This window comes from Rhinopithecus roxellana, chromosome 5, assembly GCF_007565055.1.
Source record: "Rhinopithecus roxellana isolate Shanxi Qingling chromosome 5, ASM756505v1, whole genome shotgun sequence".
Lineage (NCBI taxonomy): Eukaryota > Metazoa > Chordata > Mammalia > Primates > Cercopithecidae > Rhinopithecus > Rhinopithecus roxellana.
Genome location: NC_044553.1, coordinates 89,003,376 through 89,026,730, shown reverse-complemented (window position 1 = coordinate 89,026,730; position 23,355 = coordinate 89,003,376). Strand labels below are relative to the sequence as shown.

The 23,355-nt window shown below is 40.1% G+C and overlaps 1 protein-coding gene across 14 annotated transcripts in view; it reads left to right on the top strand.

Moving 5' to 3' along the window:
- Nucleotides 1-23,355, top strand: part of SYNE2 (spectrin repeat containing nuclear envelope protein 2) — a 392,481-nt gene that overhangs the window by 179,580 nt on the left and 189,546 nt on the right. For all 14 annotated transcript variants that reach the window (XM_030929921.1, XM_030929916.1, XM_030929913.1 and 11 more), the window contains 5 exons: nucleotides 597-748; nucleotides 1,830-2,139; nucleotides 4,543-4,707; nucleotides 5,683-6,024; nucleotides 21,964-22,119. In XM_030929921.1, coding sequence (XP_030785781.1) covers nucleotides 597-748; nucleotides 1,830-2,139; nucleotides 4,543-4,707; nucleotides 5,683-6,024; nucleotides 21,964-22,119 — 1,125 coding nt within the window. The remainder of the gene's footprint in view (nucleotides 1-596; nucleotides 749-1,829; nucleotides 2,140-4,542; nucleotides 4,708-5,682; nucleotides 6,025-21,963; nucleotides 22,120-23,355) is intronic.

The following is a 23,355-nucleotide window of genomic DNA, read 5'->3' as shown; positions in this document are numbered from 1 at the left end:
TTGTGCTTAAAAAGAACTCTAGGAGAATTGAAATCACATTCGTTGAAGCATTCTTAGAGGAAGAAATGGTCAAAAATCGTGAGCTCTTAAGGTTGGTGAGAGTTAGTAAATAATCAGTCATCTGGGATTATATCCAGATGTTTTCCCAGAGAAAGTGAGAATAAGAATTAATTATGTCATGGTAGAGAAACAAGAGTTGGCATGAGGGACACTGCATTTTCCTATGGGAAGTCATAAGTCAATGCTTAGGTTATACAAATGTCTTGTCAGATTGTTATCATAACTCTCCATCCATAAATAATAGAGAGGATAGGAAGAGGTTTTGCCGGGGTTTTGGGGGCGTAAAGGAAGTATTGAAAATCTAGAGAAGGACAGGAATGCAGTCAGCTCAAACTGACAAATATTTATGGAGAACTAACTGTATATAATGTGAAGAGAGGTATCTTTGTCTTTTGGGTACATATAAAAATGAAAAGATTATGTTGAAATATACACTACAGATAGAATCTCTGTATGAAGCTTACAAATAAAGAGATACCATGTAGTATCTCTAAGTAATGCAAATGACATTATGAAATCTCTTTTATGTAATTCAGGAAATCATTTTGCTGAAGCCTGAAGGGGATGCCAGAATAGAGACCATCATGAAGCAGGCTGAGAGCAGCGAGGCCCCACTGGTTCAGAAGACCCTCACTGACATCAGCAACCAGTGGGACAACACACTGCATTTAGCTAGTACCTACCTAAGGTAAAGGGCATGCCTGCACCACTTGCATCATTTCCCATTGCGCAGTGAAGCCATAACAAGTATGTTTTGTCTGCCTCCTGGGTTTGGATATAGTATCTGCTGGAGAGAAAGTCAGTAATGTCAAGGACATCCACAGTGTCAGAGACAGAAACCAAAACCAGACAACCTCATTATCTGCGTGGTATCACTGTAGAATAATTAATGCTCTTAAATATTTATTTTAAGAAATTCTTAAATACGTGAACATTGATAAATGTTGGCTGAATCCAACGAATGTAATTCTAGTGAAAATTCTTAATTCATATCATGTCTACAATGGTACATTTTAATATTTAGAAATGTGAATTTTATGTTTTGTCTGAAGAGCCAATCAGATCTTAATTTTAAGCTATAGAAAGCATAAACTAGGCCAGGCACGGTGGCTCAAGGCTGTAATCCCAGCACTTTGGGAGGCCGAGACAGGCGGATCACGAGGTCAGGAGATCGAGACCATCCTGGCTAACACGGTGAAACCCCATCTCTACTAAAAAAATACAAAAAACTAGCTGGGCGTGGTGGCAGGTGCCTGGAGTCCCAGCTACTTGGGAGGCTGAGGCAAGAGAATGGCATAAACCTGGGAGGCGGAGCTTGCAGTGAGCTGAGATCCGGCCACTGCGCTCTAGCCTGGGCAACAGAGTGAGACTCCGTCTCAAAAAAAAAAAAAAAAAAAAAAGGAAGCATAAACTAGTTAGTTGGTTAATATAGTGAATGTTTATTTTACTTTGTGAAGAAGTGAAATATGGGAAAATATAATTACTTTAATAGAAACTGTTGGGACTTGTTTGAAATCTAAATTATTAAATATTCTCTGGTCAAATTATGTAACAGTAAACAATTATTTTTTAGTAATACTCCAATACTTTCTGTCTTGGTTTCTGAGCTAAACAGTGTTATTTAGAATGTTCTAATATCAAGAATGTCTGGGAACTGTGTATATTAGTGTTATTTTAATGTTTATTAAGATGTATGTTACATAATATGCAAAATGCTAGTCCATTTTGCTAAATATCATTTCATTTATAAAATATTTTGTGAAATTTAGCCATCAAGAAAAGCTTCTACTAGAAGGAGAGAAATATTTACAAAGTAAGGAAGATCTGAGATTAATGCTCATAGAACTAAAGAAGAAACAGGAAGCAGGTTTTGCTCTACAACATGGTCTGCAGGAGAAGAAAGCTCAGTTAAAGATTTACAAGAAATTCCTCAAGAAAGCACAAGATTTGACATCCTTGCTAAAGGAGTTAAAATCTCAAGGAAATTACCTCTTGGAGTGCACTAAAAATCCCAGCTTCAGTGAAGAGCCTTGGCTGGAAATAAAGGATCTACATGAAAGTCTTCTTCAGCAACTGCAGGTGAGGTGGTCAAAATAATGCTTTAAATGATTGTTCTAATTACACATAAGTATGCAAGACATATGTGGAACTTTCTGTTGTTGTTCATTTTGTTTTGTTTTGTTTTATTTTATTTTTTGAGACAGGGTCTCTCTCTTTGCCCAGACTGGAATGCAGTGGCATGATCTCAGCTCACTGCAGCATCAACCTTTGTGGACTCAGGTGATCCTCCTGCCTCAGCCTCCCGAGTAGTTGGGACTACAGGCATGCACCGCTACACCTGGCTCATTTTTGTATTTTTTTAGAGATGGGGTTTTGCCATTTTGCCCAGGCTGGTCTTGAAATCTTGGGCTCAAGCGCTCCTCCTGCCTTGGCCTCCCAAAGTGCTGGGACTACAGATGTGAGCCACATCTGGCCTGTTGTTCTCTTGGTAAACTGAGAGCTTTCTAATTTAATTGATCTTGTTTATTTTTTTGTTTGTTTGTTTTTAGAGACAGTGTCTTGTTCTGTCACCCAAGCTAGAGTACAGTGTTGCAATCATAGTTCACTGCAGCCTCGAACTCCTAGGCTCAAGTGATCCTCCCACATCAGCCTACCTAGTAGCTAAGACTACAGGCATGCGCCACCACACCCAGCTAATTTTTTTATTTTTGTAGAAATGGGTCCTCGCTTTGTTGCCCAAGCTAGTCTAGACCTCCTGGCCTCATATAATCCTCCTGCCTCGCCTCTGGAATAGCTCGGATTACCTGCATGAACACCGTGCCCAGCTCCTAATTTATCATTTTTAGATGAAAATCCTAACTCTCAAGGATGGAGGAATACATCCAGCTCATTTTGCTGTTGTATTATTTGATGATGATATTATATTCTCTCATCAAAATTCCCCTCTTTAGGGGTAGAATAGGTTAAGATTTTTCAGGCATCTCTATGAAGGTAACAGTGTCAGTATTACCCATCCATCCGTCATCTATTGTTAGTAGTTTATGTCAGTTATCTTATATCCACCTTCTTATCAGTGCCCCTCCCTCAGCTCTTCCTGCCTGATCTTCAGTAAAATAATTACGAGGTAGGCTGGGCACGGTGGCTCACGCCTATAATTCCAGCACTTTGGGAGGCCGAGGCAGGTGGATCACGAGGTCAGGAGATCGAGACCATCCTGGCCAACATGGTGAAACCCCGTCTCTACTAAAAATACAAAAATTAACTGGGCATGTGCCTGTAGTCCCAGCTACTTGGGAGGCTGAGGCAGGAGAATGACTTGAACCCAGGAGGTGGAGGTTGCAGTGAGCCGAGATTGCACTGTTGCACTCCAGCCTGGTGACAGAGCAAGACTCCATCTCAAAAAATAATAGTAATAATAATTACAAGGTAAAATGCCAGCTTGTCCTGAGGGAGTATATTCTTTTAATAGAACTGTTTATAATTTTTCTTTTTCTTTTTTTTTTTTTTTTTTGAGACGGAGTCTCACTCTGTCGCCGGGGCTGGAGTGCAGTGGCCGGATCTCAGCTCACTGCAAGCTCCGCCTCCCGGGTTCACGCCATTCTCCTGCCTCAGCCTCCCGAGTAGCTGGGACTACAGGCGCCCGCCACCTCGCCCGGCTAGTTTTTTGTATTTTTTAGTAGAGACGGGGTTTCACCGTGTTAGCCAGGATGGTCTCGATCTCCTGACCTCGTGATCCGCCCGTCTCGGCCTCCCAAAGTGCTGGGATTACAGGCTTGAGCCACCGCGCCCGGCCATTGTTTATAATTTTTCATACACTGAAAGCCAGATGCCATGTAAAGATTGCCTCGGTAAGAAATCCTGCTTGTCCAGATAGCAAAAGTTGAGCGGGGGTTAAGATAGACCTGTTCTTCTGTAAATTGTTTAGTAGTTGCTGCTCTTTGATCAGCTGTGGTCATTGTATTTTCCTATCCCAGGGAGAGAAACTGAAGGTGGTTTTACTTTTGAGTTAGGATTACATTTTCCTAACACACAAGTTTGGAGTTTGATTTTTAAGACACGCATCTGAGATTAGTTTGATCTCATGTGGTCTCATTTCCAAGTGTGGAAATTGGTAGCTGGTTTTATTGCAAAGGATAATTAAGGAAGCTACTTTATCATGAATGTTTGGGATTTAATGATATAATTTGTAGCTATTTCATTTTATAAACATCTTGACAAATAAATTACCTTCATGAAGGGAAAATGAAGGCAAAGAAGTATGGAAAAAGCAAATTGTTTTCAATAAGAGTCATTTTTGGCCGGGGGGAGATGGAGACTTTGCATGAAATATCTCAAACTCTAACATCATAACTCTAATTTATAGCCCTATTCCTGTTTCAAGATGAAACTTGTAAACAGCTATTTATTAGTCATTTAATTATTTTGTGAGTGAAAAAAATTAGAGAGAAATAGTTTGTAAATTGTCTGTGGCTTTATTTTTAGGATTCTGTGCAAAACTTGGAAGGTCACGTTCGAGAACATGATTCATACCAGGTTTGCATCACAGACCTGAATACCACATTGGATAATTTCTCCAAGGAATTTGTCAGTTTTTCTGATAAGCCTGTGGATCAAATAGCGGTTGAGGAAAAATTGCAGAAACTGCAGGTACTAAACAGTGTCCAGACACGATAGACATTTAAAAAAAAATCAATGTTAATTACAACGTAATTAATCAGTGTCCTCTGTCAGAAATTCCACTGGTATTCAGAAGACGCTTAGGTAATTAAAGCTCTGACCAGTCATAATAAATGAGAATGTCTTTCTTTAGTGGACAAATCCATTTATCATTTGAATTGACCCTCACTTGGTGGGCCCTCAGAGACAGTTTTACCCACTAGACTGTAGGACCTTGAAAGGCCTGTATGTTACTCCTTTATGTAACTTCAAAATCTATCCTAGTACTTGGCTGTTAGTTGGATGAATGAATGATTGAGTGAATGCTTCTTGTGTAGCCCATTAGGATGACGACTGATAAATTGTACATCGTTCACCTGGATTTATTCTAGTTCAAAGTAGCTGCTGCAGTATGTCAAATTCCTTTTGAGTCTAGAGTTTTAAAATTAGTCATATTTGTTTACACATTTATAAATATTGATTTTCTGCTGTATTTAAGATAGTACACTAGATGAATTTCTCATCAACACAAAGTTTTGCTCTGAATTTTAAATATTAGCATTAGATTCACGTGGGTACATTCTAAATGATTATTCTTTTTAATACTTTTCACATAATAGGCACCTATTATTCAGTGTTTTGATTATATGACAAAGAGGTATCTTGAACAAAACATATGTATTCAAGGAATATCTGTTGATTGCCTCCTGGGTTGTAAGAACTGTGCTGTGAAAATTTTCTAAATTACTTGTTGCAAACATTTTAGTATCTTAAAATACCTATTTGAGAATTTGATCCAAGATGCAACATGGGTTTACATTTTGCTCAAGTTTCTTCTGTGTGATACAAGTTGTTAAGTTTTTAAATATTTCCACTGGTGAAGCAAGAGTACTCTGTGATTTATAAAAGTCAATTAACTTTTGTGGCAATTGAATGGAGATATAACAATCTTTTCTCCACTCATAGGAACTAGAGAATAGACTCAGTTTACAAGATGGCACATTAAAGAAGATTTTAGCTTTAGCAAAATCCGTCAAGCAAAACACATCTTCAGTGGGGCAGAAGATTATTAAAGATGATATAAAATCACTTAAGTGTAAACAAAAAGATTTGGAAAACAGACTTGAATCTGCTAAGCAGGAGATGGAATGTTGTCTCAACAGCATTCTCAAATCAAAACGCTCAACAGAGAAGAAAGAAAAGTTTACTCTGCCAGGCAGAGAGAAGCAGGCCACTTCTGATGTGCAGGAGTCTACTCAGGAATCAGCTGCAGTGGAAAAGTTGGAGGAAGACTGGGAAATAAACAAGGTAAGTGCTTGTGATTGCACTTTCAAGACAGTGAGTCTGAGAATGAAGAGGTATTTGGCTCTGAAAAGAGGGTCGTGAATCAAGCATTCTGATTTCATAATTAAATCCTCAATGTCCTGGCTATTTATGAAGCCTACTTGTAAAAAGAGCTCTTAGAAAATTGTCCAGGATTTCAGTGGTGAAATATTGCTGTTCAGTCTGTTAAAATGTCAGTCATCAATTTAGGTTTGTTATTCTCTCTGATAGGTAATCAGATGCCGTTTCTTGGGTCAAGAGCCCAAAGGCAAATTAGAAAAGGCGAAAGAAAAGAAAATGTGCATTACCTGTTTTCTCAGGAAAAAATCCAAAATCCCAATTTTTGGGGGGTTGCTTTCATAATGAAATCAGAGACTGTTGGAAAGGATAGTTTCTTATCTTTTTCTTCTTGTGTTAACCCTCTGTTGTTAGATCACTTAGTGTGAGGATAGCAACATTTAGGCTCCTAGTTTTCCCTGGGGAGAAGAAAGAAGAATGTTTACTTGTTTTCACTGTAAACAATCACATGGATACATTTCTTGTGGCTCTTAAAGTGCTTTTTCATAGGTTACAGATTGAAATGGGAATCGCACAAAGAGAGATCCAGTAAACTATATTTGAGAGTATCTCCCTGGCACGCAGCTTCTCACAGTCAGGGTCCAGTGGGACAATAGTGAAGGTTAGAACATTCAGGTATGAGTTCCCATCAGGTTTTTAGGGAGTATGTAATCAACATGAATAAAGAGAACATGCACTTTTATTTTCTCCCTAGAACAGAAATGCATGAAAGATTAAAGGAACCAGGCAGGATTTTCTAAAAATATGTAAAACAATGTGAAATGCCTATGGAGCATCTCTCTATGAGGAAAGTTTTTTAAACAAGTCCCACAGTGTTAGATAATGCTAAGGAAATGTGTCAGGCCGGGCATGGTGGTTCACATCTGTAATCCTAGCACTTTGAGAGGCCTTGGAGGATCCCTTGAGACCAGGCTGGGCAACATAGCAAGACCCCTGTCTACCAAAAAATAATAGTATTAATAACCAGGCATGATAGTGCATGTCTGTTAGCCCAGCTCCTTGGGAGGCTGAGATGGGGGATCACTTGAGCCTAGGAATTTGAGGTTACAGTGAGCTGTGATTGTGCCACATACTCTATCCTCGGCGACAGAGTGAGACCCTATCTCTAATCTTTGTGTTTTTTTTTTTTTTTTTTGAGACGGAGTTTCACTCTTTTTGCCCTGACTGAAGTGCAATGGTGTGATCTCGGCTCACCGCAACCTCTGCCTCCCGGGTTCAAGCGATTCTCCCGCCTCAGCCTCCCGAGTAGCTGGGCTTATAGGCATGCTCTACCACGCCTGGCTAATTTTGTATTTTTAGTAGAAGACAGGGTTTCTCTAATTCTTTTAAAAAGGAAATATGTCTTAGAGGATTAAGGGATCAGTGAGTGATGTTCTTGATGTTGTATGTGTGAAAGAAACTTTTAAAACAGTATTTAAATAGCAATAGATAGGCAAGAGTTAGTGACTCACACCAGTAATCTCAGCATTTTAGTGGGCTGAAGTGGGAATATCACTTGAGCCCAGGAGTTTGAGATCAGTCTGGGCAACATAGGGAGATCCCATCTCTACAAAAAATTTAAAACTTAGCTGGGCATGGTGGCTTGCACCTGTGTTCCCAACTATTTGAGAGGCTGAGGTGGGAGGATTGCATGAGCCCCGAAGGTTGAGGTTGCAGTGAGCCATGATTGTGTCACTGTACTTCAGCCTGGGCAACAGAGCAACACCCTGTCTCTAAATAAATAAAATGATAAAGTCAAAAAGGAAGGAATAAATACCTGAGTGCTTTCTTTGAGATAGGTTGTATAAGAGGGCACAGTCCTAACACATGAGCTTGCTAAAGGGAGTTACTTGCCTAACAACTTTAAACTAACTTCCCAGATCCATTTTGACGGTGAACCCCCCAAAACTCAATAGAAGATCATAATCTAAAAATAAGAATTGTTTTTGGCTGGGTGCAGTGGCTCACAGCCATAATCTCAGCAGTTGGGAAGGCCGAGGTGGATAGATTGCTTGAGCCCAGGAGTTCGAGACCAGCCTGGGCAACATGGTAAAACCCAGTCTCTACAAAGAAAAATACAAAAATTAACCAGAGGTGGGTGGCACATGCCTATAGTCCCAGCTACTTGGGAGGTTGAGGTGGGAGAATTGCTTGAGCCCAGGAGGTTGAGACTGTAGTGAGCCAAGATTGTGCCACTGGACTCAAGCCTGGGTGGCAGAGCAAGACCCTATCTCAAAAAAAAAAAAAAAAAAATTAAGCTTTTACTTAATCTTGAATGATAAGAGTTATTGATAGTTTATGATACAAATTTAAGGGTTATTGATAGTTTATGATACTTCATTTAAATGTTTTTTTCAGGGCAAATGGAGGAATTGAAGTCCTCAAATAATTTTCATAAGTCTGGATATAGATAACTAGTTTTTATTCTCTGGTAACCTTTTGTTTCTTTATTCTTTTGTAACATGGCTATTTTTCTGTATCTGCGTGACTTATTTTCTCGGAGTACTGGCTGTATTTACTTGTATGTAATATCAGAGTATGTAATATTATATAACATTAGTCTATTAAGGTCAAGAGCAGTTTTAAGGTTGAACAGCAACTAGCAAAAGAGATCAGATTTATGCTTAGATGAATAAAGTACATGTATAATGTGACAAATGACATAACTGTGTTAATGACTTAAGCTGGATTCTCAATATGATGAATACATAGGACACATAAAGGCACAGTTTACTGAATTATAAATTTGATATAAAATCATTGTGATAGTGAAAATAAGCACTTTAGTCATTAAAAACATTACTTGAGACCTGTTTTGTGCTAGTCATTCTGCTAAAATGTGAGGATATAGTTGTCACAGCTTAAAATCTAACACTAATTAAATAGCTAATTAATACTCACTTCACATGCCTTTTTGAAATCCGGAGAGACTTTTATCAGATTATTTTGAATAGACTCCAGAAGAATTTTTAGCAAGTTTTTATTTCTTTTATTTTTTCTTTAATAAATGTCATTAATCTTAGAGTTTTGTTGAAAATGTGATGGCAATTTCCAAAAATTGCAATCATAGCATGTATATATTTGAATCCATTGCCAAGAATTTCATTTCAGATGAAATGCAGGTGATTTTGTAGATCTGGACCTTTGGTTGACCTTTTCTTTAATATTGGAAATGTTCAGGCAGACCTAGAAACAAAAGTAGTTGCAAAATTCAGTATGACAGGTATTTGTGCTTATGATTCAATACCATACTGCATATTTTTATAGATGCGTATTTCTGAATTTTTACATATGAGTAGGAAGAAGTACCTTCCGTCTTCTCTTTCCTATATAGATTAAGTGAAGCAACAGATTAGGATATGGTAAAAAGTGAAGACTGTCAAATCTCTTAGAATTTTATGTGCCCATAAAGGGAAAGGATAAAGAGGAAAAACAGGGAAACTCATACATTTCTATATTATTTTTTCCTAAAAAATCATAATGCAACATTACAGCTTATCTGGTATTGAATGATCTTTCTTGCCCCATCCTTCCAAAATAGCAACCTACATGACATAATTGCTTTTTAAAAACTGAAAACCTTTTGTCTGTAATTACTTCTTTGATTTCCTTATCATTGGCATGATTGTTAGCATTTCTGAGTTGATTTTGTTCTTTTCAGAAGTTTCTGAACATTTCTAATTTGATGTTTAGGAAGGCATTTGTAGATAAATCTTGGAAGGTAGATGATCACACATGCAGGCAAAATGTGCAAAGCTCTACCTGTGGGTGAGTGAGCCAGAACAAAGCCTGGAGTCAGAACTTGAATGAGAAGGAAACTACTTACTGGAGAGTTTTCAATCCTGGAGTGAATTATGTCTATTTCTGATGTTGTTTATCCTGTTAACTCAGTAGAAAAAAAAGTTATAACAGAGCACATAGTTGGGCCGTGTGTCAACTACAGTGTCCTGCTTTGCCCTTTCTGGCCAGTATGTAAATCGTGCATCTTACTGCAGAGGTATTTTTACAATCCAAAATTTATTCCTTAATGGGATAAACAACTTACATAGTGCATGTTTGTTTGTTTTTTTCCACATGCATTTGAGAACATGCTCCAAAGTTGTAAAATCTCAGGCTGAAAAGACCTTAGAAATTGTCTAACCTAACCGTTGTATTTCAGGTGAGGGAATTGGAAGTCCAGCAGAGTTAAGACTAGAACCTGGGCATCCTTTATTTATTTTTTATGAATTTTAGAAACAGGGTCTGGCTCTGTCACCCAGGCTGGAGTGTAGTGATAGTGCAGTCATAGCTCACTGCAGCCTTGAGTTCTAACCCTAAGCCATCCTCCTGCCTTAGCTTCCTTAGTAGCTAGGACTCCAGGCATGTACCACAATGCCCAGCTAATTTTTGTATTTTTTTTTTTTTTTTTTGTAGAGACTTACTATGTTGCCCAGAGTGGTCTTGAAGGCATCCTATCTATATTCAGTCTGATGCTCAGAACTTTACTATTTCATTTTACAAAATGTGTTATATGAGTGGAAAATTCAGATCCAAAAAAGTTTGAGGAATGTAGGGTTAAACAAATTCAAATAGGTTTTCTTTACTGTGTGATCTTTTAAAGCCTTTAATAGGCTAATGTGCTGACTGACCTCAAGGGACTCTTTATTGAGTTCTCATGGATACCTTGTCTGATTTGAATACAAATCCTGGCATTTGTTTCAAACTTTCTTTTTCCTCTTTTTCTTCTTTAACTTTAAAAAAAAAAATCAACTCCCCTATTCTAAGAATGTTTTCAACTTTCTCCACTCTTTCAGCCTAGCCAAACCCTGTTCTATCATTCTTTATTGGTTTTTGTTTGTTTGGAGAAAGGGTCTCCCTCTGTCGCCCAGGCTGGAGTGCAGTGGCGCCATCTTGGCTCACTGCAATCTCTGCCTCCTGGACTCAAACGATCCTCCCCCGCTCTGCCTCCTAAGTCGCTGGGCTCACGGGTGTGTACCACCACACCAGCTAATTTTGTATTTTTGGTAGAGACGGGGTTTTGCCATGTTGCCCAGGCAGGTCTCAAACTCCTGGGCTAAGGCAATCCTCCCTTCCACCTTGGCCTCCCAAAGCTCTGGGATTACAGGCATGAACCATCAGCCCTGGCCACCCTGTTTGTATCATTCTTGACAGATGTCTGGTCAACAACTGCTACATTGACAGACCCTCAGTTTGTTTCCATTTTACTCTACAACCCACACATTTAAAAAACATTTTTTTTTTTCCCCAGTCACCTGCAGGCCAAAGACAAATATACTATTAAAATTGGAAATGGATGACTGAGTAAAATTCTTATTCTGGTTTAAATTTTCTGGTTTGAATTCTTCTGTACATCTGCTCAGTTTAAATTCATTGAATAGGCAGTAAGGATCCCCACATAGACATGGTCTCTGTTCTCATAGAGCTTCTAATCTAGATGGGGGGATGCACATTAATCAACTAATTATCTCAATGAAAATCTAATTACGGGAACTGAAGGAAGGAACCTAGTTCCATCATAGTCTTTTACCAAGAAATCTGACCTATACTGCAGTATCAGAGAGAGCTCCCAGGAAGCAGTATTGGAAGAGAGACTGGAAGTGTCAGTTGTAGTTAACAGAGCTCAGGGCTGGGTGTGGAGAGCATTTTTGACAGAAATACTGTTTCCTCTTTTGGTGGGGGAGAGCGTGAGGAATTTCGAGAGCTGACTAGGAGCACGGTGGCTGCAACATGGAGGCAGATGGCAGAGGAGAGTGACAGAGATGAGGCCCGAGAGATAGGTGTGGCTGGCTGTGCCTTACGGGTCACATTAACATTTTAGATGTTATACTAAGAGAAATTGGCAGCCTCTGAGACTGTGTTGATCTGGCTTTTGGTTTTGTCTCTAATGGTGATGATGTATGCTTATGCAAAGAGTTGCTTTTCACTGCTTTACATTGTAAAGCTGTAGAGAAAAAAGAAATACATCCTTTAGAGCTGGTATGACACTCTGCCCCATTGTTGCCAGGTTACAAGTATTGGATTTAGGTTTCTGCCTGTCACAAACTTAACATAGCCATGGGCCGTAGCCCCTGAATGGGAAAAGGGATAGTGAAGCTGTCACTGACTTGCCCCTTGTGACTGTGCTAACATGTTGGCCAAGCTGAAGACCATGCTCAGTCGTTTAGAGCTCAGTGTTTTCAATGCTGAAGTGGAATGTTTACTTTGTGAGTCAGGGGATATAAAGATGAAAATATCTTGGTCTTGCCCTTAGGAGGAGTTGATATTCTTTTCACCTCCTATTCCTTTCCAAACAGACCCAAATGAAAGGAAAGATACGTGTTTGGAAAAAAGCAACATTTGGAAAAAAAGAGTAAACATTGTTGGCCATGTAACCCAGCCATGCTTTGATAGAATGGTCATTTTCCACTTTAAATTTATTATTAACTTTCAACATTCTATTTATGCTCAGAAGCTCAATATGTATGCTTTAGTACACTGTTTAAAATTATACTTTGTCTTGGAGTTTATGGTAACTATGATTTCTTTTTTAAATAGAGAAATTTCAGGAGCAGGGAGAAGGGAAACAATTAGGTGTCCAGGGGCTTAGAATTTATAAGGGCTCCATGAGAGGCTGTGCATTGGTAGATACTCCAGAATAGACAGGGGCCCTTGAAAAGCTTGTACCTCTGGGGAAAAGCAGACCAGGAAAATCTCAAGTCGGAGAAAGGACTAGGAAGCTTCTTTTTCCAGTTACATATAGAAATAAGAGGTCTTGCATGAGAAACCTAAATCAACCTTAAGCAGGTTTTGAGTCTGAGTTTATACTAATTTGCATTGTGGAGCAGGTCTAGCCAAGAAATTAACATGACAGTCAGTCTCTAATCTGTGTGTCTGTCTACCTACCTACCTACCAGTCAGGCCAAAGAGATTCCCACAAGTACGTTAAAAAAGAAAGTCTGATAACAAATAATTAGTAAGAATGAATGAATAAATAAATAAATAACACAAAGGAACACTCTACCACAAGGAGGAGTACTCATCACATCAAATGAGAGAATACCCTAAGAAAGTGAGATAATGCAGCAATCTGAAAGATATTTTACCATAATGTGTTTAAAATGATTAGTGATTAAAAAAAGAAGAAATTGAAATCAAAGGGAAAGAATACAGTACTTTGAGAACAAAAGGACAGATCTGAAAAGGAATCATAAGGGACTTCCAACAAACAACCAAAAAGTCATTAAATGCAGATTGCTCTGGCCAAATTAAGCAGCAAATTTGACATAGTCTGAAGAGACTTAGAATATATGACTGAGAAAATTATCACAAAATCCATCATCTATAAAGAGATGTACCCCCTACTGTAGAGGTGAGGTTTAAAAAAAGTGTGTGTATGTGTGTGTATATACACACACACACATATATGACAGATATATATGTATATATACGTATACATGTGTATATATGTATGTACATGTATATACGTGCATGTATATATGCATATACGTGTATGTATATATGTGTATGTGTGTATATACGTATATATGTGTATATGTATATATGTGTATGTATATATGTATATGTATGTACATACATACATGTGTATATACATATGTATGTCATATATATATATGACAGAAAATAGGAAGGAATTTTAAGAGAGCCAGAGGCTATACTGCAATGATTGAACACATTTCTGACAAGAGCTTTAGGAGGAGAGAATAGAGAGATTGCAAGAAAGGCAAAACTTAGAATTTTCCAAAATTGAGCAAAAATATAAATCTTGTTTCAAGAAGAACAGAGAGCCTTGAACAGACTAAATAAAAATAAATTCTTATCTAAAAGCATTGTAATTAAAATAGTAAAACACCAGGGCCAAAAAGAAGAATCTTAAAGGCAACTAGAGAAAAAAGATGACCTCTAATAAAACAAGTATGTCAATAATAAATTTCTCAATATGGAAAGTCAGAAGGCACAAATGAGATCTTCAAGGAGCTGTCAACCTAGGAGAAAGTTACTGTCAACCTGGCTGAATTATCATTCTAGAATGAGGCAAAATACATTTTGAGACAAAGACTGAAAGTTTACCTATGTCAAACTTCAAACAAAATATATTAAAGAAAAGCTTAAATGTGAAGAGAAAAAATGTAAATCTTTACAAGAGAATATGAAAGAACATGTTTGTGATCTTGGGGCATAGAAGACTTTGTTAAACAGGCCCTAAAACCACAAGCTTCAATAGGAAAAGAGAGATAAATTTTCACTAGATTAAAACAGCAAGCTCTTGGCTAGGCGTGGTGGCTTACACCTGTAATCCCAGCACTTTGGGAGGCCAAGGCGGGCGGATCACGAGGTCAAGAGTTCGAGACCAGCCTGACCAATATAGTGAAACCCCGTCTCTACTAAAAATACAAAAGTTAGCTGGGCATAGTGGCACATGCCTGTAGTCCCAGCTACTTGGGAGGCTGGGGCAGGAAAATCACTTGAACCCGGGAGGCAGAGGTTGCAGTGAGCCGAGATGGCACCACTGCATTCTAGCCTGGGCGACAGGGTGAGACTCCGTCTCAAAAAAAAAAAAAAAAAAAAAATAGTAAAAAAAAAAAAAAAAAACAGCAAGCTCTTGTTCAACACAAGACATCATACACAAAGTTTAAAGACAATCTACTGAAAGATAATGACAATGCATATAACTATTAGAAGATTAACATCCAGAATACAAAAAAAGCCAAAAATCACTAAGAGGCCGGGCGCGGTGGCTCAAGCCTGTAATCCCAGCACTTTGGGAGGCCGAGACGGGCGGATCACGAGGTCAGGAGATCGAGACCATCCTGGCTAACACAGCGAAACCCCGTCTCTACTAAAAATACAAAAAATTAGCCGGGCGAGGTGGCGGGCGCCTGTGGTCCCAGCTACTCAGGAGGCTGAGGCGGGAGAATGGCGTGAACCCGGGAGGCGGAGGTTGCAGTGAGCTGAGATCCGGCCACTGCACTCCAGCCTGGGCGACAGAGCAAGACTCCGTCTAAAAAAAAAAAAAAAATCACTAAGAACACAAAAAATGGACAATGGATATGCAAAAGCAATCACAGAAGGCAGGACTCGTATGTCCAATGAACATATGAAGAGTAGCTCAGGCCAGGCACTCTGGCTCATGCCTGTAATCCCAGCACTTTGGGAGGCTGAGGCAGGAAGATTGCTTGAGCCCAGGAGTTCAAGACCAGGCTGAGCAGCATGGAAGACCCCAACTCTAGAAACATTTTTAAAAATTAGCTGGGTGTGGTGATGTGTGCCTGTAGTCTCAACAACTTGGGAGGCTGAAACAGGAGGATCACTTGAACCTAGGAGATTGAGGCTGCAGTGAGCCATGTTCACACCACTGCACTCCAGCCTGGGTGACAGAGCAAGACCCTGTCTTAAAAAAAAAAAAAAAAAAGAAAAGAAAATATGAACTCTATCACTGTGCTGGTAGGAATATAAACAGTAAGTCAGTGTGGAGAATAAATCAATAACTCTCTATTGAGAATCAAAGGGAGCACATTACTACCAGTATTTTTAACTCTACTCTACATAGGTATCCTACGGAACTCCACACATGCACAAGAACAATCATACAAGGGTATATATCACAGCACTATCTATTATATGAAAAGGTGGAAACAATGTTGTTGTCCACAGTAGTCTAACAGATGAAAAATTCATTTTCATTCATTCAGTATAATGAACTAGATTTATACTCTGTTAACATGGATAAACCTCCAAACATACTGCTGAGTGGAAAAATACAAGTTATGACATGATACATCCATGATTCTATTTCAGTAAGATTTAAAAACACATAAAGCAATGTTATATGAATACTAACATGTGTAGTGAAAGTATACAAGAGTGTGTATAGACTTTAGAATGGTGGCTGGTTCTGGAGAGGAAGAGATGAAAAGGGATAAAAGTTGGGCTTTAAATTATTTTTTTCAATACAGAAAATTACATCAGTTTAAATCTGTGTGGTCAGTAATGTGTGTCTGTTGTTGATATGGTTTGGCTGTGTCCCCACCCAAATCTCATCCTGAATTGTAACTCCCACAATTCCCATGTGTCATGGGAGGAACCCGGTGGGAGGTGATTGACTTACGGGGGGCAGGTCTTTTCTGCGCTGTTTTCATGATAGTGAATGAGTCTTGTGAGATCTGATGGTTTTAAAAAATGGGAGTTTGCCTGCATAGCCTCTCTCTTTTTGCGTGCCGCCATCCACATAAGATGTGACTTGTTCCTCCTTGCCTTCCACCATGACTGTGAGGCTTCCCCAGCCATGTGGAGCTGTGAGTCCATTAAACCTCTTTCTTTTTTAAATTGCCCAGTCTTGGGTGTGTCTTTATCAGTACCCTGAAAACAAACTAATACCGTAAATTGGTACCAGTAATGTGGGGCTTTGCTGAAAAGATACCTGAAAATTTGGAAGTGACTTAGGAACTGGGTAACAGGTAGAAACTGGAACAGTTTGGAGGGCTCAGAAGAAGACAGGAAAATATGGGAAAGTTTGGAACTTCCTAGAAACTTGTTGAATGACTTTGACCAAAAGCCTGATAGTGAAATGGAAATAAGGTCCAGGTTGAGGTAGTCTCAGATGGAGATGAGGAACTTTTTGGGAACTGGAGCAAAGGTGACTCGTTATGTTTCAGCAAAGGGATTGGTGGCATTTTGCTCCTGCCCTAGAGATTTGTGGAACTTTGAACTTGAGAGAGATGATTTAGGGTATCTGGTGGAAGAAATTGCTAAGCAACAAAACATTCAAGAGGTGACTTGGGTGCTGTTAAAGGCATTCAGTTTTATAAAGGAAGCAGAGCATAAAAGTTAGGAAATTTTGCAGTCTGACAATATGATAGAAAACAAAAACCTGTTTTCTGGGGAGAAATTCAAGCAGGCTGAAGAAATTTGCATAAGTAACAAGCTGAATGGTGATCCCCAAGACAATGGGAAAATGTCTCCAGGGCATGTCAGAGGGCTTCATGGCAGCCCCTCCCATCACTGGCCCAGAGGTCTATGAAAAAAAAAAAATGATTTTGTGGGCTGGGCCCAGAGTCCTTTTGCTGTATACAGTCTAGGGACCATGTGCCCTGTGTCTCAGCTGCTCCAGCCTTGACTAAAAGGAGCCAAGGAACAGCTTGGGCTGTGGCTTCAGAGTGTGCAAGCCCCAAGCCTTGGCAGCTTCCACGTGGCGTTGAGCTTGTGGGTACACAGAAGTCAAGAATTGCGGACCTCTGCCTAGATTTCTGAAGACGTACGGAAACACCTGGATGCCAAGACAGAAGTTTGCTGCAGGGGCGGGGCCCTCACAGAGAACCTCTACTAGGGCAGTGCAGAAGGGAAATGTGGGATCGGAGCCCCCACACAGTGTCCCTACTGGGGCACCACCTAGTGGAGTGGTCTCACTGTTACCTAGCCTGGAGTGCAGTGATGCAATCATGGCTCACTGTAGCCTCAGCCTTTTGAGCTCAAGTGATCCTCCCACCTCAGCCTCCTGAGTAGCTGGGACTACAGACACATGCCACCACACTGAGCAAATGCCACTGTCCTCCGGACCCCAGAATGGTAGACCCACTGACAGCTTGCACTATTTGCCTGGAAAAGCTGCAGACCCTCAATGCCAGCTTATGAAAGCAGCCGGGAAGGAGGCCGTACCCTGCAAAGCCACCAGTGCAGAGCTGCCCAAGACCATGGGAGCCCATCCCTTGCATCAGCATGACCTGGATATGAGACCTAGAGTCAAAGGAGATCATTTTGGTGTTTTAAAATTTGACTGCCCTGCTTAATTTCAGACTTGCATGGGCCCCGTAACCCCTTTGTTTTGGCCAATTCATCCCATTTGGAACAGCTGTATTTAACCAATACTTGTACCCCCATTATATCTAAGAAGAAACTAGCTTGCTTTTGATTTTACAGGCTCATAGGCAAAGGGACTTGCTTTGTCTCAGATGACACTTTCAACTGTGGACTTTTGGGTTAATGTTGAAATGAGTTAAGATTTTGGGGGACTGTTGGGAAGACGTGATTAGTTTTGAAATGTAAGGACATGAGATTTGGAGGGGCCAGGGGCAATATGATGTGGTTTGGCTGTGTCCCCCATCCAAATCTCATCTTGAATTGTAAGTCCCACAATTCCCATGTGTCATGGGAGGAACCTGGTGGGAGGTGACTGAATTATGGGGGTGGATCTTTCCTGCGCCGTTCTCGTGATAGTGAATGAGTCTCATGAGATCTGATTGTTTTAAAAAACGGGAGTTTGCCCACACAACCTCTCTCTTTTTGCCTGCTGCCATTCATGTGACTTACTCCTTGCCTTCCGCCATGATTGTGAGGCTTCCCCAGCCACATGGAACTGTAAGTCCAATGAAACCTCTTTCTTTTTTAAATTGCCCAGTCTCAGGTATATCTTTACCAGCAGTGTGCAAATGGACTGATACAGTTATATTTTATTAAGGTTCATATGAAATATTTTATATATTAAAATAAAACGTTTCAAATGAACATGCAAAGTAAAAATAAAATGGAGGAAAGGGTGGTGAGCAAAGGACGCCTGGTGATGAAAGAATCTTTCGTTCCAGGAGCCTATCAGGACCTGGAGTCTGTGTTCTAACCTCCCTGCCACAAGCAAAGGACCTTTTACATTTGAAATGTTAGTTCAAGGGATTCTGTTGGCTTTTCTGCCAAGTTAGAAACATGGCTTTGGGAGTTGGTAAACAATTGAACTTTTGGGGGTAATCTCAGGTTTTCGAGCATCCTTTTTCTGACTACTAAAGGCAGTTGTTAGAAATGTTACTTTTCTGTTGTGTAACCATAGTCCTCAGGTACTGGATCATCAGATAAGAGAGACTAAGGGTTCTGCAATCTTAGTAGATGAAGAATAACAGATAAAGTGTTCCTCAGGTCCAGTATCTAGGCTTTTAGTGCAGGTTCTCCGGGGCCCAGGATGTATTTCTAGGGGTCCTCTAGGTAATAGCAACCATCAGATAGAAAGGAGACAACTGTCTAGCTCATAGGACTGGTTCATAGGCAGAAAGCACCTACTGGCCAGTGAAACCTGAGGTGTGGCACCACTCTTCTTCTCACAGCCTTCCTGGATCTTTCCCCTGTGAGATGCTGCTGCCCTAGCTGTAGATTTTCACCACACTGTCCCTCAATACCTTGTTGGAACCTGAGGAAATTTACAAAATTATTTCAGTAATTTGCAGCCTTTTAGAAGAAGTGACTTGTGCTAAATGCCAATTAAGTACTTCAAAACCAGTAGCCTTGGACAGTGGAATTCTCTTTCCAGTTAAAACTGGTGAAGCTCCTGACAGTATTTGTTTTATTTCAATGAACTTTTAATTTTAGAATAGTTTTACAGTTACAGAGAAGTTGCAGAGATAATACAAAAAGTTCCTTTACACCCCTGCACCCAGTTTCCTCTATCGTTAACATCTTACAATATATCTAGAGAGTATTTTTAAGACATCAATTTCTACCTTGTTTGGGGATGTGGACATGTTTTATTCACAAATATGATACCTCAAAGATTCTATGGACATGAAAGTATATAGCACAGTTAAATGATTTTTCGTATATAAAGTAACCTGAAAATAAAAACGAGCGCCTTAGCAAAATTATGGACATCTTTTAAAATTACTGCCATGGTGCTTTGTACATCTCAGGGCTTCACAAATATTTATTGAAAGAATAAGCAAGTGGGCCGGGCGCGGTGGCTCAAGCCTGTAATCCCAGCACTTTGGGAGGCCGAGACGGGCGGATCACAAGGTCAGGAGATCGAGACCATCCTGGCGAACACAGTGAAACCCCGTCTCTACTAAAAATACAAAAATCTAGCCGGGCGAGGTGGCGGGCGCCTGTAGTCCCAGCTACTTGGGAGGCTGAGGCAGGAGAATGGCGGGAACCCAGGAGGCGGAGCTTGCAGTGAGCTGAGATCCGGCCACTGCACTCCAGCCTGGGAGACAGAGCAAGACTCCGCCTCAAAAAAAAAAAAAAAAAAAAAAAAAAAAAAAAAAAAAAAAAAAAAAAAGAATAAGCAAGTGAATGCAGATGCATTCTCTCTCTGTGTCCTATTGAGAACCTCAAGTTCTTAAAGCTTTCAGAAAAGGTCAAATTACCTCATATATAACTTGTTCTGCCTTACCTAGGTTTGAATTATTACTACTGATTGGCTTAAGACATAATTTATCCTTTCTTTTTTTTTGAAATCAAAATGATTTTGAGACAGGGTCTCACTGTCACCCAGTCTGGAGTGCAGTGGCACAATTACGGCCCACTGTAGACTCAGCCTGCTGGGCACAAGTGATTCTCCCACCTCAGCCTCCTGAGTAGCGGGACTGCAAATGCATGCCACCACACTGAGCTAATTTTTGTATGTTTTTGTACAGATGGGGTTTCACCGTGTTGCCCATGGTGAACTCCTTGAACTCCTGGGATCAAGCAATCCGCCTACCTCGGCCTCCCAAAGTGCTGGAATTATAGGCGTGAGCCACTGTGGCTGGCCAATTTATTCTTAATGATACAGAATTTTTCTTGGCCCCTTCACCAGACTCGTAAAAGGGGTGCCCCATCTACTTGGTCCACTGTGCTCAACCCCTTGCAGGAGGGAGCATGTGAGCAAGCGAGCATAGGATCTGGCCAGCTGCTCTGGGTGCCAAGACAGGAACGAGCTCTGTGTGGGGCCTGTGGCCAGACCAGGCATGTCACCTTGAGGGGAACGAAGTGGCTCCTGGGTGAGGTGCCCGTGATCCTGAAGCCCTAGAAAGGGGTATTACGGCGCTCCTTTAGTTCTGCTGTCCGCAGATGGTGGTGTGTTAGTAGCTCAGCTGGCCCCTTGCCTCGTCGTGTGGGGCAGCCGCCCGCCACCTGCAAAGGCAAAGGGCCGGTGTAACAGCCTTTTTGGGTACCCATGCTTGGTGGGTCCTGAGCTCTTGTCCAGCGTCCAAGAAGAATGAGGTCACGTGGATGATTGAAAGATGGTAAAGGGCAAGAATTTTATTGAGCGATGAAAATGGCTCTCAGTGGAGAGGAGAGCTGAATGGGGGATAGGAAGGGCAGGCTGTCTTCCCTGAAGTCAGGTTGTCTCTCCCCCGAAGTCAGGCCATCTCCTCCTCTACCGATTGATTCTGGTATCTTTATAAGCCCAGGATAGGGAGTGTGTGCTGATTGGTTTGTAATTATGCGAAAAAGTTTAAAGCGAAGACTCCACTCAAAGGAAAGCATAACAGTGTAGAAAACCCATTAGGAAAGGGTAGGTATATGTAAAATAAGGGAAGGGTGGGGATCAATCAGAGGAAAGTGTGCCAAACAGGAGGACAAGTTCTCGGTCCCGTCCTAGGAATTAACTTGTAGCTTGACTTTCAGGCTTTAAACTATCTTTGGCATGGAGGTGGGGTTTCACCGGGGACTTGCCCCTATCTGTCTAGGCATTTGACTGCCTCCTGTCACTATAATTAATATCACGAATCCTTGGTGTTACCTCCACCTAGCCACTTATTTTAAACTACCAGTAGGTAACAACAAATGCCTATTATTTGCCCTGCTCACTGTATCCTGGTGAACACTAAAGCACACACTTTTGGGTTTTTAAAAAATATCTTTTTTCTGTCTTTAAGACTATAGATTTTGCTTCAATATACAATTGAGCAATGCTATATCCTATACTACTTTATCAAAAAAGGTTTCATCTTGGGGTAATACCAACATAGGCATTATTATATGGAAAAATCACATTTCATAGTGCCCAAATATACTTTTTAAGTCTATAAATCCAAGTAAACAGAAGAAACTAGAATGTTTTCATAGAGAAAAATAAACGGTATTTATTTGGAAAGTAGACGATTCAGCAGTTAATCTTTTTATATATTTCAGGATTCAGCTGTGGAAATGATTATGTCAAAACAACTTTCTCTCGATGCTCAAGAAAGCATGAAAAACACTGAAGATGAGCAGAAAGTCAATGAGCTGCAAAATCAACCTTTAGAATTAGATATTATGTTAAGAAATGAACAATTAGAAGAGATAGAGGTATGGAAACATAAAAACACTGACAACATGATTGCATCATTTATCCAGTGCAATACAATATATTTTAATTGCCAAAAACTTGCTTGTACAGAGTGAAAAGTCTTATTTAACCTTTGCCTGATGATCAATTTGGTAACTATATAATTATGTACTAAGTAAGTTGTATAAATCTTTCCATTTAGAAAGTAGAAGAGTTTAATGAACATTAGTCTTCTTTCTGTTTCAAAAAGTTCCTAAAAACTCAGTGACAAAATTTGGAGATTTTGACTTGCCATCATTCCTTTTCTTACAAGTATATATTCTTCTGATTCTGACAAATGTATTTTTCCTAACAATCAGTGCAATGAGGTTCCTCCTCCTTTGTTTTTACATCTGTGTTTACATAGTTACATTTATGTATTTATGTGCTTCCAGCTATGTAAAGTAATCTAAAAATCCAATACATGGCCGTATTTTAAAAAGTGAAACTGCAGCCAGACATGGTGGCTCATGTCTGTTATCCCAGCACTTTGGGAGGCTGAGGCGGGAGGATTGCCTGAGTCTAGGAGTTGGAGACTAGCCTGGGCAACATTGTGATACCCCATCTCTATCAAAAAAATACAAAAATTATTTAGGCAAGATGGTGTGTGCCTGTAGTTTCAGCTACTCAGGAGGCTGAGACAGGAGGATCATTTGAACCCAGAAGTTCAAGATTGCAGTGAGGTGAGATTGTGGTACTGCATTCCAGCCTAGATGATGGAGCGAGATCCTGTCTCTAAAAAAAAAAAAAGAAAAAAAGAAGCAAACTATAAACGATCCATGCAATTAACACACATCTAAAATAGGAAAGATGGGTGATGTATGTAAATAATAAAATTAAGATGAATCTCCCTTTAGATATTGCAGAACTCTTTAAGATCTAATTGACATTAAATGCTGGACCCATGGTGAACTTTAGACTAGATTTTAACATGATTCTTGGGAAGAAAAACCTTTTAAATATTAAGGATATGGTGGTTCATGCCTGTCATCCCAGTCCTTTGGGAGCCTGAGCTAGGAAGACTGTTTGAGGCCAGGAGTTCAAGACCAGTCTGGGCAATATAGCAAGATTCTTGGCTCCACAAAAATAAAAATTAAAAAATTATCTGGGTGTGGTGACATGCACCTGTAGTCCTAGCTACGTGGTAGGGTGAGGTGGGAGACCTGAGCCCAGGAATTTTAGGTTACAGTGAGCTATGACTGCACCCTGCACTCCAG